Raw genomic sequence first — 15,765 nt, 5'->3', positions numbered from 1 at the left:
GAGGAAGGCTGCTTGAACTGTTGTGGTATACACTTCTTCTAATTCTCTAGATCCCTCAATGCTTAGTATATATAGTAGTATATAATGAATATATTATAGGGCATGTAGTGCATTAAATCAAGGTGAAGGCAAGAACTGTGGGTGAGAATCACTGACCTAGTCCAAAGCCCTACTATATAGATGATCGGGGATATCAAGGAGACATTAATTCAGTATGAAGTGACTGCCTACCACGTCCCATGTGTTAGACTAAGTGGCAGGGAAGCCAAGGTGGTGGGGAGGGGCGGGGGTTGGGAGGAAAAGTAGTATAGAATAAGACTCAAAGCACAGGTGGAAGATATACTAATTACTGTTCCTACAGAACTGATCAGGCTGTCTTAAGATCCACACCAGAAAACTGACTGATGCTAATGCTAGAAATTCTGTTACAGACAAGCCAGACTGTATAACCAGCAAAGTGTTTTATGGAGTCCACAGAGGAGGATAGGTTCAGTCCAGCACTCTGGGTTCAACTTTAAGTGTTGACAGATATTAGCCCTTTTTAAAAAGAAGTTATGTACTCCTCTCCCAGCACTACTGAGATGTGTGACATATAATACTGTATAAGTTTAAAATGTACAACATGTTGACTTAATACACTTAGATGTTACAAAATAATTACTACCATAGAACTCCTGACTTGTTACATAAGTAAAAATAAATAAATAAATAAATAAATAAATAAATAAAAGCACCCATTGCTCCCAGAAGTGCTACATGTCAAAGACAGCTAGTTATCCCCCAATATTCATTCTTACCTTCTTTCACAACAATATGAATTTGTAACTGGAATGTGACCATTCAGAATAAAAATCACATTTTCCAGTTCTCCTTGCAGCTAGATGTGGCCATGTGACTAAGGTGTGACTAACAGAAGATGAATGGAAATGATGTAAGACTTTAAAAATAAGGAGACTTGTCTTGCCCTGTCCTTTTCCCATTTCCCTCTTCCACTGGCTAGAATACAGACATGAAAAGAAGCCATCCTGAGGTGTTGCCCTCAAACACAAGGTCCAGAGGGCTCACCACCACATTGCCTATCTAACCACTATTATGTACAGTCTCTAGAGTTGTCAAATTAAGATAGAAAAGGAATGAGAAAGAGGCAGGGGTAAATTCTGGATGATCACCACCACCACCACCACCATTACCACCACCACAAAGGACATCGCTACATCATTCCTACCCCTTGTTCCTGTTTCCTGAGCACTCACCGGCACACCATGGGACATGAGGGTGTTGGGATTCATGAGGGTGACAAGTTGGTGCAGGAGGTCAGGCTGGCTATCAAAGAGCTCAGGTGTCAGCTTCTTCATCACCTCTTCCAAATGTTCTGCTGCAAGTGAGGGTACCCCATACCAGGTCTTCGGCTCACCCCTGGTCACATGGAAAGGGGACACATGGTGGTCATGCACATGGTCCTGAGGGAACCTACTCTGCCTCCCTGGCTTCCCAGGGGCCCCACTCACCAATGGAGGTAGTTAATGGAGTAACTCCAGTGATCCTCAATATGCCAGCAAAAGGCTGAAAAGACCATGCCCACATACAGCCAGGGCACCTTCATGCCAGAAATATCCGCATTGATGTGGCACAGTACAGACTGCTCCAACACTGGCATCACATTCAGGTTCCAACCACTGGTAGCATACTCCTGTCAGGTTGGGTATTTGTGGAAAGGGGATGAGGGTTATGCTACAGAGCTGAGATCTTTAGCCCAGGGAACCTTAATTTTGAGGTCACAGACCTTTTGACACATCTGAGATACCATAGACTTTCTCCACCTCCTACCCACCCCGACTAGCCAAATGCATACATACAAGATTTCAATTCCATTCGATTTTAGGAAGTTTTATAGAAATACTCACCCACCAAAATATCTGCAAGCTAAAAGCCCCTGCTCTAGACCAAAATGCACCCTTCTCTTGAGGTAGGCCTGGGCCCTCATTTTTTCCTACACATACAATACCAGTCACTGGACTCTTCTTATGAATGAGCCAGGTACCCTGCCAAGTATTTCATACACCTTCTCATTTAGTTCTTGTAACAAATTTGTAAGGTAGATACTATCCTCGTTCTAGAAAGAAATAGCCATCTCATGGCTAGAGATGTCATACCAGATCATCGGGCTGTTTTCTACATATACCATCTTATCTACATCTCACAGCAACCATTTGAAGCAGGTATAATTACCCCCTACCCCAACAGAGATACTAAATGACCTGCTGAAACTCACACAGCTGACATAACCGTGAATCACCCACTCACCTCCTCCTCTGGAGTTAGGTGCCGCTTATTATCACTGACAGGGAAACCGCTACCAAATTCTTTGGAATGGATGTCAGCCCCATACTCGACGGTCACATCCTCTTCAATGCTGTTCACCAGCCGCCAGAACTCCTTCTCCACGAGTTCTGTAGGCACCATCTGGGGAACAGGGGTAGCAGATGACTGTGGCCCACCACATCCTGGCCCCAATGACCCAAGAGAGCCAAGCCTCTCAGGCACCAACATCTATGACCATAGCCCTGATGCTACCTCAGCCCTCCGTCACCTACGTGCACAGGCATGTTGAAGTAATCGGCTTTAAAGGAGTCAGCCATCTCGCCAAAGCTCTGCAGAGTGTATTCCCGGGTAGCCTGCTCAAAGCCAAAGGCTTCAGGGGGGCGCTTACACTCCTGAAACCCAAAGGAGAACATGTCACCACAGCAGAGGGTACAGAGGTGGAAAACCCTAAGGAGCGGAGCTGGAATATGGGATAGGAGCAGGGAGGAAGAAGAGCCCTAGGTCTGCACTCAAGGCCCCTGAGGCAGGCCTCACTTTATAGCTCCACCTTTTTTTCCCAGTGCTGTGGCTTAGTCTTTTCATTCCCCACAGGCACTGTTGCTGTGCTTTTGCTCTTCTCTTCCTTTAGGACTCTACCATCGAAATCATGAACTCTGACTTAGATATGCTATCCTATGTTCCTCTGCCACCGTGTTTTCCTCTTGAGCTTAAAACAGGGAGTTTAAACAGGGTGCCTAAGGAAACTTTCTTATGCCCAGACTGGAACTACAAGCCTGGGAAAATGGCGCTGAATATTCCAGTAACTCAGAGGATGGAAGTCAAAGGCACTAGCTTCTACACTATTCCTGTTCGTTAGACTGTTTCAGAAGACAGGACGTAAGACTACCTTGCTTTGTACCTATGTTCATGGTTTTAGGTGAGAGCTGTATGTATCCCAGAGTTAGATTCACTCATGTCTGGAAAAATCAATGTCAATCTGGTCTGCTGGACCAGAACCACTTAGAGCCAAGTAGAGCTGACAGCCTTCACTGTCTATGATGCTCCTGGTATCCAAACTCCTTCCTGAAGGAATTCCCACCATTTCCAAGGCCTTTATGCACTGCCCTGGTCTCTTTTCTCAGCTGTGTGTATATGTGTGCATACACACATACCTGGTCTCTAGGGCCACATTTGAGTCCCTAAGATAAGACAAAAGACCATCAATATCTGCTCTCCAGAAACCCAGAGAAAAATGTAGATGAGTGCCCAGAATTTGGATGAAGGAAGCAAGCTAATGGAACGGACCTGGCAGACTTACTGGACCTCTCAGCCCTCACTGCTGCTTTAGGTGCTCTCCTTACCGCCCCTCTTACCCTAAGGTGCATCCTCCCCAAACATCCTTGCTCCAGCACGCCTCCATCCCAAGTTTACAAAGCCTGCCCACCTCTTCCAGTTAAAGCTTATTATCACTACAAACTAATGAAATTACCAAAACAAAAGGAAAATGAACTAAGGACTATACCCATATGATGGACCCTCCCCTACAAGAAAAAACAAATCACTGCCCATGAATAAATGTAACAACATAGAAAAATGATTATAAGACAGCAAATGAAAATATGTAATAAGAGCCCAAACTTGTTAAAGATAGTTTCGCAATAATGAAAAGATGAGAAGAAAATATACCAGATTATTAACAATGGCTGTCTCTAGGTGGTGAAATGATAGGTAATTTGCCTATTTTCCAAGCTTTCTTAAAAAAACAAAACAAAACAAAACAAAACAAAAAAAAACACCAAAGAATAAAAAGCTTGGAAATTAAAAGAACAATTTTTCCTTCATATTCCTATCCTCCAAATCTCATTCCTGTCACCTTTCCTGATTGCTACCTTTTGTCATTTTCCTTTCCTCTGAACTTCTACACCTCAGAGTTTCTAACACATAATTTAGCACATGACTCTACATCGGCAAAGGATCCATCCAATTATGACTCTCACCTCCCCAGGTAGTCTGGCGGCTCCCAGGGGGACACAAGCAAAGGCTAGGTCTCCTCTTCTCTCTCCCCAAACTCTGCCCAGCCTGGCCTCCCCAGGGTTCTAAAACATTGAATTGTGGCTGAGCTAGGAAGTTTGTCAATAAGGCCTGATGAAGGAAGGCAAGAATACCCTATGAGGCAGACGTGAAGTGAGGCTGGGAGGGCCTTACCGCCATGACACACTTTGGGCACCGCCAGACACCCTTGGGAATCTCAGGCAGAGGAGGCAGCAGGCAGAAGATGTGGTAGTTGTCATCACAGCCATCACACAGCAGAAGCTTGTCATCCTCATCTCCTCGGGAACACATCCGGCACACATATGACTCAATCTGCCAGGAAAAGGAGGCAACGGTTCATCAAAGCCCTGTCCTCCAGACAGCACCCTAGTCCACAGAGCTCTCCATTAGAAACCCACCGTGCCTGCTGGCTAGATCATTCACAGCTCTGTTACAGGCTAATCGTGCTAGTTTTGGAGTTTAACTATATGCACATACCATCTCCCCCCAAAAAACTGGTAGAGCTGTGAGAGCAGTCTTTATCATTCAGTCATGAAATCTCCCATTTTTATTAATTCAGTAAACACTGAGCACTTACATGTTCAACACTGTGCTGGACTCTGAAATACAGCAATGAATAAGACATGACATCTGCCTTCTAAAGGCACATGGTATTCCAGAGACATATATTCATAAAAATTAAAGGGTAGTGTGGAAACTGCCACTATCAGTCTATAGAGGGTACCAGGGGAGCCTAGAGAAGGGAGCACTCAAATCAGCTGGAGATAAGGAGAATAGCTTTGAGGAATGACTTCACTGAAAAGGTGATACCTGACAATGACATTTGAAACTGACTAAAACCTGCAGGCAAACTAAAGTCTGGCTATGGGGGAGAGCACAGGGAAACTCTTCCAGGTAGAAGAGATAGCAGGTACAAAGGGATGGGGGAAAGAGAGCATGGTGCATCTCAGGGGAAAAAATGAACATACCTATAAGTAGTTCAGTGTGGCTATAGCAGAGGAGTGAGGTGGGCAGTGCTGGGGAATGAGGCTAGAGGTCAGCAGGGACTGGATCATGCATGATAATGAGGAGCTTAGCCTTTATCCTGAAGCAATGGAGGGAGCCTCCTTCTCTGGACCCTTCCAGCACTTCATGTTGACAGCACTTGATCACCCTTTCTCGTCCTTTGTTCCATGTGAGTTGGCCTTGGTTCCCCAATTAAGTGAGCTACCTGAGGGCAGGGCCCACCAGGCCCACTTTTCTGCTTAATGCAACCTGGTCCAGAGCCATGCTGGGGAAATGCTCGCTGAAGGGATGAGAAGCAGAGCATTAGGAAGTCAGGGCTGGGTCCTTACAAACTGGGCATTGCTGTGGTTCCTCCGCAGTCTCATGGTCATCTTGGTGCACGGCTCTGGGCTGTGACTCAGCTCCTCCTTGCTCTCCAGGAAGGTCTTAGGTGAGGTTGACTCCACCTTCACATCCCCGCCTGACTCCTCCTTCACCACTACGGTGGGGGGACACTCAGGCCCTTCCTTATCTGGGAGAGGGAAGAGTGGCTCTAAAGTACAGGTCTAGAACAGTCAGGGCCCCGCCTCCTCTCCCCAGGTGAGGCCATCCTTCACACTGCCCCAGCCTGTCAGGCCTCACCTTTCTTCCGCAATGTCTTATCCTTGGCCATGAGGCCCAGGCCCATCATCTTGGGGCCTGCCCCATAGATCTGCAGCTTCTTCAGCTCCGGATTCTTTTCAATGTCTTCCTCCGTGGGTTCCGGCTGGGAGGGGAAAAAAAGGAAATGAATTAAGTCTTCTATCTGAGGCAAACTGCTCCAACCTAAAAGAATGATAGCTTGGACTATATATTGCTTGAGCTCATGCCAGGAGTCAGAAGCAGGCCGGCTGCTTTTTGGAGACTAGGGTTAAGTGAGCTCCCCCATTAGCTCTCTCTTGGAAAGAAATTAAGGTGGAATTTCAGCTTTCCCAACTGTAAAATGAGAATATTAAGTCCTACCTTCCAAGGAGGTTCACAAAGGGGCTTGGGGAGAACACAGAGAGAGAAATCTAACAGTGTCTGGCACTACCAGTAGATGGCAGTGACTAATATTACCTACTATACAACATGCTCCGGTGAGCCCAGGGACAATGTCCATCTTGTTCCTTCTTGTATCCCCCAGTGCCTAGAACAATACCTGGCACATAAGCTGCTGCCTCAAGCTAGGATAGAGGTATGAGGGAAAAGAGCTCTAGCCCTAGGAGCAGAGTGAGTCTGGAAAGAACAAGACAGGTAAGAAAAAAAGGCAGACACAGAAAAAGACAGTGAATGAGCAGATCAAGACACAGCTCAGAAGTTCAGCTGAGAGTGAAGGAGAAAGATCAAGAAACCGGGGTGGGGGGGGGTGGGGGGGGGGCACACCACTGCTCGGAACTCAGGAAAATAGAGTGAAGGGAGAGTAAAACAGGGAACAGAACTCTGGTCAGAACTTTGTGGACTCCCATCACCACCCCCAAAGCTCTAAGTTAGAAGTGGAGTACTCACATCAGGCTGCAGCCTCTTGGCCCGCCGGCCATAGCTATTGAACTTGGAAGGCTGGACAGACTGTCGAAGGGGGATACTGTGGGGTTTGTACTCCTTGTCCTTTTCCTCATTATCAAATGGACGTGTGTTGCACTGCTGGGGACAAGTGACGAGTAAGGGTCAGGGAACGGGGCCCCGGCCACCATCAGTGACTCCTCTCTATCCTTACCTGATGGCAAACAAAGTTGTGGAGCTGCACCTGCCTGACCCGCAACAACAGGCCCTGTTCCACTGGTCGTTATCAACGACACCAGCACACACTTTGAGAATTCTTCTCTTACCTTTGCTTATGTCATTCCACTTTCAAACCACCTCCCACAACCACCTCCCTAACTAAATCAGATGCCATTTTTTCCCAGACCTCTCCAGCCCAAAATGTCTCTCCCTCCTATTCCTTTATCAGTTAAAACCTTGTCACATATTGGATAGTAGGCTCATTCTGTGGGCGACCCCAAGACGTGTGACCCTGGGCAGTATGGGAAGAGTATAAGCATCACTAGAAAAGGGTAGAGTCTAGCTCCCAGGTCTCCAGCCCACTGAACCAGTTCCATTAAGAGCAAGTATGAGAAATCTGCATCTGGTGTGGGGGAAAGCCTTCTTCCACCCCAGCCTGGCATCCTTACCACCAGGTTGGCTCCAGACTGGTACATCTCATAGGGGTAAACGATGCGTTCATAGTGGGAGCGTAGCAGGGAGCCTATGTTTTTGCCTGGTGGGTAGTTGAGGCGCTGGGCCACCCGGGCCCACCGACGGTCTTTGCAGATGGCTTCATAGCCACCTTCCTCCACCACGATCTGCAGGGACAAGCAGGAAGGGATGTGGATGTGCTGTGTGTATGTACATAAGGGAGTAGGCCTGCAGAAAGGGTGATGAGGACAACTCCAGCCCCTTACCTCACTGGGGGCTAACCCCTCCTCCTACCACCACCGATCAGATTCAGATTGCAGTAAGAGATGCCAAGAAGTTCTGGTGACACATGTGTTACCAGACTGTGCCCCTTCCACTGCAGCCTAGAGATCTAATATCCAAACCAAGGGAGTCCCCAGAGTATCAAGGATATTAAGGGGTAGGGAGGGTTTTGAGAAAAACCTTTTCTTACTTTGCTGAGGCTGTAGAGGTCCAAGATCCGCCGTTCTACATTGGGAATCTTTAAGGAGGAGCCCTGGATTTCCCAGAATTTGGCAATCTGGTCCAAGTAGTTCAGCTTCACTCTTGTTTGGGCCTGGAAAAGAAATGGCTCAAAGAGGCTGGCCTCCCCCTCCACCTGACCCCTGTCTTCTGGCCTAATTTTAGAAGAGTTGAAAGGGCATACAGAGCAGCTCACCATCCAGGGTTTCTCCCATGAAATGGGTCCCAAAGTGTAGGCAGTGCTTAGCCCACCTCTCTCATCTCTGCCACCGTCAATAGGAAAAGCCCAACAGAGAAGGTCACGGCACAAGGCCAAAGCTTTACATACACACCCTCTCAATCTCTGTCAGGGTTGTGTATCATCATCTCTTCTACAGAGAGCCTCTGTTGCCTTAAGTCAAACAGCAGGTACCAAGAGACCCAAATGTCAAGTAAGTTTTAGCCGTTCCCTGCTGATTTGCTGTATAGCCTTGAACAAATTGGTTCTACTCTCTGGATCTCCATCTACTGATTATAAAAGGAAAATAAAATAATTGCCCAGTCCACTTACCCCAGAAGGGTGGACTTACAAGAAAAACAATGGAGGCCTTCTGGAATATCCAAAACTACATCTAAGTTCTTGGCATGTTTCAGAGATTGAAGGCTCCAAAAGAGCACATTTACCTCTTCTTATGCACCACCAAACTTGTCCCGTGGGGGCTTGATGGTTGAGAGTATATGCTGGAGGCAGACTGGCCTGAAGAACTAAGATAGTGTACCAAAGCGGCGCTGGGACCTGGCCAAACCAGGACTTGCTGAGGGCCAAGGATCCTGGGAACAAGGCATGTACCATGCTTCCCTGAAATTTCAGTGGCCCAAGAAAGACTCTCCAAAGCCCCAAGTCTAGAAACACCTTGCACTGGTCGGAGGGCCTGATTCTAGGGAGAACTAGAGTCCTTACCATTCTCCACCTTGCTTGGATCCTATTAGAGGAATAGAAACAGTTCTATTTCATAGATGGGGAAAACTAAGGTCTGTTTGTAGAAATAAACAAACTATGGCTCTTTAGCTATGAGAACCTGGAAGAGGCCAGGAACTCTACTCCCTCCACTTTAACCACTTAGCTTTCTAATCTTGGCCTCATCCTTGCTCTTCCTCATCATTAGCCAGCACAGTACCTCTAAAAAATCCTACTCTTGTCCCATACTAGGTAACATCATATAGCACTTAGCTGTACCTTCACAGACCTAGTCAGATGCATTTCTTTTTTTTTTTTTTTTTTTTTTTTCAGATCCATTTCTTTAAGGAACTTATAACCCCTTCATGAGAGGACTTTTGGTCTGACCAGGACAGCATACAGACAGACTCTAGAATAGTGGTTCTCAATGAGGAGAACAATTTTGCCCCCTACTCCCACCACAGGAGACATTTAGCAATGCCTGGAGATATTTTTGGTTGCTGTAACTGGGAAAAGATATTACTGGCATCTAACAGGTAGAAGTCGGAGTGCTGACAAATATCCTACAATATATCGGACAGTCCCCCCACAACAAAAAATTATCTGGGCCAAGATGTCAATAGTGTCAAGGCTGAGGAACTGTGGTCTAGAAACAAGTAAGGCTTTAGGTCATGGGTTTCCAGTTGGCCCTAATACGCCCTCTCCCCAGGACATCTAGTAAGGTTTGTGGATATATAACAATGACTGAATAGTGGTAGCAAACTTGTAAACTACATCTTCTGTGGGAAACTCCAGGATCCTCCCTGGAACTGGCTTCAAAGCACCCACTCTCATTACCCCCAGGGCATTCTCAAGCCCTTAGTGGAGAACTTCCCCTATCCATGCAAAGGGCCTGGACTTCCTGTACAGAACAAAAGGGAGAGGGAAAAGCCTGTCTGCCTAACCCCTGTTCAAATTTATAACCACTCTAGCCTCAATACAGACCAGTTCTTGTGTTGTTTCTGCCTATCCACCTCATGTCCCACCTTATCAAGCCCCATAGAAGGAAGCACAGTGCTGTGGATGAATTGGATAATGAGGCCACACTCAGCTGGCCAAGAAAGAAAGGGCTCAGCCAACCCATTTCCCTTTTGTTGACTCAGGTATGGTACATTAGCCGACAGGAGTCTCAGAAGTAGCAAACCTTTAGGGAAACGGAGATACCCAGTCTTTGAGCTATCAGACTGGAGATGCTAAATGCTCCTGCTCTTGGTTATATACAGAGCTCTAAAGCTTCCTCCATGACCTCCATGCAACTTCACAGAAGAGAGAATAAAGGCCAAGTCGGGTAAAGTACCTTAGCCTGAGAAGGAATGAGGGAAGTGGGATCAGAGCTCAGGTATTCATTCGCCCAATCCCGCCATCAGCTGCTAGTCTTCTCACCTCTAGTTCATTCAGCCTCTGGATTCGGGGTGTAAACCTGAAGTTGTCCACTTCTACAGCAAAGGGTGGCTGCCAGTCCTGGGGGAGGGGGGGGGAGTTACAGAGGGGAAAGGGAGTTGGGTTATTCCAGCAGAGTGTAAGACCAGAGGGTACCACAAGCGGCTCAGTATCCCATTCGTGCCTCCCCAGACCTCTGGCCACCCGACTCTTTAACCTGGCAAACACCCAACCCACTACCCACTGCCCAGGATTCACGACAGGGCCCTAGCAGCCCCTCAAGTCCATACTCAATGCCCTAAGCACATGTCCTGGAAAATTTCTCCCAAGTCCTTCTCAACAGTACAGTGCCTAGATTTCAAGAAATAGAGATAGGGGACCCAAAACAGTTGACCCCAAACTCTCCCTACATCAACATTAACTCCTTATTCCCCAGGCATGTGCTATAGAACACAGGCTAGAACTACTGGTGAGCACAAAGGATCTGGAGTCAGAAGACTTTGGTTCATGTTCTAGCTCTACTACTTATGAGCTATGGGATTTTTACCTTTCTGGGCCGGTTTTCTCATGTAAGGCAGGAATATGAACACTTGCCCTGGCTTCCTCATAAGACTGATATGGAAAATTAAACTGGTTTTCAAATGAAAATGAAAATGTTATCCCCAAAGGAATTGTCCTTAAGACTTGATATTTTAAGCTGACCCCACCACCTAATACACATGCACAGCAGCTCAGCTCCGATCCTAGCAGGATTTAAAGGTTCGGGCCTTTAACGTCTGTTCTCTCACTTTAAAGGGCCTGAGACAGACACTGCAGGGAAAAGCAAGAATCTGCATCACTCACCCAGTCTGGAAGGTTTCCTGTGGGTCCTCTCTCAAACACCTGCCCAGTACAGGAAGAGGCAGGGGGTGGGGGGTGGGGGGGACAGGGGAGATAAGTGATGGAATACCCAACTGTGGTGGCCAATGGGAGAATTTGGAGAGGAAGGAAGTCAGGGAAAGATAATGAAAAGGGTGGGGAGGGTGACTCTGTCCTGCCAAGTTTAAGCTTGTTGTGTCCTACCCAAAGGGTGGCTATGGGGAGCCCCTCACTGATGGCCTCCCCAAACCTTGCACAGTCCTCTCCTCCCCAGAGCCTCAGCTCCTGGGGAGTGGTAAAAAGAACCTTGAGTAACCCATTCATTTTATGAATGGGGAAAATGAGGCCCAGAGAAGAAATGCGGTTTCTCCAACATCACATGCTGATTTAGTGGCGGAGCCAAGACTAGAACCCATGTCTTCTGACCTCCAGTCCAAGGCTCTTTGCACTACACCAGGATACCAGTGTTCGTACACGCACACACATGCATACATATGGAAGTGGGAGGTAGTAAAAAAAAAAAAAAAAAAAAAAAAAAAAAAAAAAACCTGTCGGCCTCTTCTGCACACTTTCTTTTAGAACAGAGGCCAGAGGACTCTCACTTGCATGCACATATAGTCCCCTCAACCCCTCAGCTGAGAGAGGTTTGCAGCAAACACCTGGGGCTCAGTGAAGCACGGGCAAATTAAAAAAAAAAAAGGAGAGAGATAGAGACAGGGAGAGAGAAGACTAAAATGGTATGTCTCATGCCCAGACAAGCGCCCCATGTCCTCTTGCCAGCCATCAGTAGGGCAGTCCCCTTAGTACAGGTAGAAAGGGATTCAACCTCAAAACTCCAGGCACCCTTCTTTTTTTGCTGAATCGAGTTCTATATAAGTACAGCATCAAGCAACCTGACAGGAAATGGCAAAACTGAATCCTAGAGAAGGAGCTGTGGGTGCAACAGATAGGTGTGGAAGGTCCAGCAAACCTCCCTGCCCTGTTCTCCATGGGACCTATGAGCTCCCTCATCCTGCCTTTGTCTCATACACCTGTGTGCCAAACACACCGGTATTATCAGGATGGTGATTAAAAAGTTGGCTACGTGATACAGGAAGCAAGGCCCTTCCAAGATCCCCTGGGTCTACTCCGGGTACCAACATTCTCCTCCTACCCATCTTCCCCAAGACTAGCAGTCAACCATCTAGCAACTCAAAACCCAAATCACCCTTCCCTTAGGCAAACCTCCAATTTCCAAGCACCCACCCATACAAGGTTCCCACTGTGGGCCCAAGCACAACTTGGGTGAGTGCTTCAAATTCCAGCCAAAAGGCCTGGCTGCCTAAAGGTGGCGTAGGAGCAGCCCTACAGGAGGAAAAAAAAAACAAAACAAAACAAAAAAAAACTGAACAAAACCAAAGAGACCAGGTTTCCAGGACTGGAGGAAAAGAAAATACACTATTGGGGTAAAGAGGAGAGGAGAAGCATAACAAAAGATGGCCCCTTGCAGGTCACGCGGGGGGGGGGGGGGGGTTCCCCCCCTCTCTCCCCCTCTCCCTCTTTCTCTCTCTCTCTCTCTCTCTCTCACACACACACACACACACACACACACACACACACGTGTCACTTTTTCCCTTCCCGGTCCCCTAAGGAAGGGTAACACCTGCACGAGGCCAGCCTGCCCGTAAGTTCAAGGCAGAAAAATAGAAATACAGGCCTCAGCCACCCCCTGTGTCAGATATACTTCTTTCCCACAGGCATGCTGGACCACTCCAGGGAGTGCCTCCTTGAGGCTGCCCAGGACTCCAACCTCTCCTTTCTGCTTAGTGCCTTCCTGACTTCTAACTACCTAATGCCACTCATTCACCATGAACAAGGATACCTTAGAGATCAGTGGCCAGGCTCCAACTAGGAAAAAATTGGTTTACGCAACACCTCCCAAAAGATCCATTTGAAACTAGCCTAGATCTGTGGCTGAACACCAGAAAACACCAAGTTGGATAAGGAGGCCTGTGGTGCCCTCCTCAGGTGGCAGTCAGGCTTCCTATCCCTTTTCAGACGGGAGACGCCCACTCAAAAACACCCTGTTCCAAACTCAATTCCTGCCTTTGGAATCCCAAGTGGCGACTGAGCAACACACATCATCATTTCTCCTCCATGCCAGCAAGGTGGCAGCCTATCCTAGCCCTTGGGGGACTTCTTGCAGCCTGAAGCCAGGCCTAAGAACAAAGATATGCCCTTTGTCATTGACCTCTGGGAATCGAGTGTTCCAAAGGAGACAGACTTCCATAGCTCCATTCTGTTTTTGGAAGTCCAAGAATACCCTTTTGTCTGGGACCTGCTATATCCTGGGACAGAACACCATACAAATCTGAGAAGGACCCATACCAAGCTGCCAAGCTGACTGGTCCAAGCCTATCCGTAGAAGTCAAGGCTGGGGGGTGATACGCAGGGAAGGATATTGCCTTCCACTAGGAAAAGAAGGGGACAATTCCCTAAACCTATCTCAGGGGAGCCAGAGAGAACGTTCCCAGAGATTGATTTCCTGACTGATCTGCCAGGACCTTATCATAGATGGATTGGTCTGGCAGGGTGTGAGTAAATATGAATCAACCCACATAGAAGCAAACCAATGACCACATCAAACACCTTCGCAGTCACAATAATTACCACTTACCTAGCACCTACTACACAGACTCTACCTAGTTTAATCCAATTTTCAAAATAACCATTCACGGGACTCATTTCACAGGCTCAGAGAAGTTAGGTTATTTCTCCAAGGTCACACAGCTGGTAAGCTGCACAGAATTTTGAACTCAGGTCTGTCTCCATTTACACCTGTGGTCTTTCCACTACACCACACTGCCTGCCTTAAGGGAAGCGATGACAATAAACGGAAAGATGGCCTTATTCAGTGCAGCCTTGACCTGGGTGGTCCAGGGTAACTAAGAGATGTGCAGGTACTTCTCTGAACGCTCCTCGGCCCACTCGGCATCCCTTTTTTGAACCTTACCAAGAATGAACCTAAAAGTCGGAGTGGGAGTGAGGGTGGGTATCTGACCCCAGATCCCTTGAGGGCTTCATACCACGAGAGGACCCTAGCCCCATCACCCTTTCTCCGACCCACCGCCACATCCACAGCAGTCCCAGCAATCCCGTTTCCCCACACCTCGAGATGCCCTCCGCCCCAGAATTCTCAGCCAGCTACCCTAGCTCTTCATCCCCGGCCTCGCCTGCGGCGACCACAGACCCCGGGCCTTACCGCGGGTGGGCGGATCTTGCAAATGCCGGACTTCTCGGCGATGGGCCTTATTTTCGCGATGTAGCCTAGAGGGTCTCGGAACTCGGCCCAGCTAGGCTCGAACACCGGGCACTCCGGCGGCGGCAGGAAGTCGTCGGATCCCGGCTCCATGGTGGGCCCTAGAACTGGAGGGCTCGGACCACCCTTAAGGACTCATGGCGGACGCCGCTGTATGAAGCCGAGGCACTGCTCGGGGACTAGGCCCTACGCGGGGCGGCCGCCGCCCGCCGAGGGCTTTGGGGGGCGTGTAGCTGCTGCGCTCCGAGAGGCTCAGGCTGGCGCTACTGCTACCGCCTCTTCGTCCTGCTCTGTTCCTTCCAAACTCTGCCGCTGCCTCCCAACTACTGTAGCCTTCAACACGACAGTTACCTCCTTGCCGCCGCGGCCTTCACCGCCGCCGCCGCCATCTTGGTTTGTCAGCGTCTCCCCCCCCCTCCTCACCACAACAAACCGGATCCTTCCGCGGTGTGTCCCTCCGAGCCTCGTGTACGTTGCGTGAGGCCAAGCCCTAGGAAACTTTCATCCCGTGGGGACTGAGCTGAATCTGCAAGTGTGGGTTCCCTATTTGGAAGCGGGAACTCAAAAGTACCTCCCAGACTGAGAGCAAGTAGTCCACCTCGGCGGCGGAGGAGCAATATTGTAATTAAACCGCCGGGTCCTTTTTCCGGATGGACCGGCGGCGCACGTTTAAAGGCCAGTGGTGCGCATGCGCGCTACGAATTCAGACCGGAAGAGGAGCTGGCGTTGGTGGGTGGTGGGCCCAAACTGGCTCCCCCTCTATGACCTCAGCTCTGGCCCGAGCCCCGCCCCAACATTTTCTTCTTCAGGGTCCTTCCGGTGTGGGCCAAAGAAGGCGGCTTTGGGTGCTTGAATACGAGGGATCCCTTATTCTGACAAACAGGTTGGGAAAGACATAGGGAGTTCCCAGCTCTAGGCACTGACACCTCTGAAAGAAGGAGAGCAAGATGCTGCTCACCCCCTGGGGATTATGGATTTTGGGAATGCTGGGTCCCAGGGAAAGGAAGGAAATATTTATTTCATCCAAGGTTATGTGTAGAAGCCTCTCAGAGATGGGGCTTCCATTCATACCCCCCAACGAGTCATTGTCAGTCAGCATTTTAATGAACACTTTCAACTGTTCTGTATGCACTTTTATTGTGTTCACATTTGTGGAATGTACTATAAAACATGCTCGAGTGTATATATATTTTAACTGTTGGGTGTTTAGCAACAGCATATT

General features: G+C 48.4%; 1 protein-coding gene across 9 annotated transcripts in view; it reads right to left on the bottom strand.

Annotated features, from left to right (window-relative positions):
- KDM5C (lysine demethylase 5C) overlaps positions 1–15,161 on the bottom strand; it is a 32,032-nt gene extending 16,871 nt beyond the window's left edge. For 3 of the 9 annotated variants that reach the window (XM_072816145.1, XM_072816139.1, XM_072816142.1), the window contains exons 1-12: positions 14,487–15,161; positions 10,391–10,468; positions 8,003–8,125; positions 7,527–7,697; positions 6,865–6,999; positions 5,980–6,103; positions 5,688–5,869; positions 4,507–4,665; positions 2,595–2,714; positions 2,305–2,463; positions 1,509–1,690; positions 1,254–1,416 (exon numbers count right to left, since the gene is read on the bottom strand). In XM_072816145.1, the coding sequence (XP_072672246.1) occupies positions 1,254–1,416; positions 1,509–1,690; positions 2,305–2,463; positions 2,595–2,714; positions 4,507–4,665; positions 5,688–5,869; positions 5,980–6,103; positions 6,865–6,999; positions 7,527–7,697; positions 8,003–8,125; positions 10,391–10,468; positions 14,487–14,636 (1,746 nt within the window). In that variant the 5' untranslated portion in view covers positions 14,637–15,161. The remainder of the gene's footprint in view (positions 1–1,253; positions 1,417–1,508; positions 1,691–2,304; positions 2,464–2,594; positions 2,715–4,506; positions 4,666–5,687; positions 5,870–5,979; positions 6,104–6,864; positions 7,000–7,526; positions 7,698–8,002; positions 8,126–10,390; positions 10,469–14,486) is intronic. The other 6 variants (XM_072816140.1, XM_072816143.1, XM_072816144.1 and 3 more) reach the window with 3 other exon arrangements.
- Between the last annotated feature and the right edge of the window lie 604 nt (positions 15,162–15,765).

Source organism: Canis lupus, chromosome X, assembly GCF_048164855.1.
Source record: "Canis lupus baileyi chromosome X, mCanLup2.hap1, whole genome shotgun sequence".
Classification (NCBI taxonomy): Eukaryota; Metazoa; Chordata; class Mammalia; order Carnivora; family Canidae; genus Canis; species Canis lupus.
This window is presented reverse-complemented; position numbering and strand designations above follow the sequence as displayed.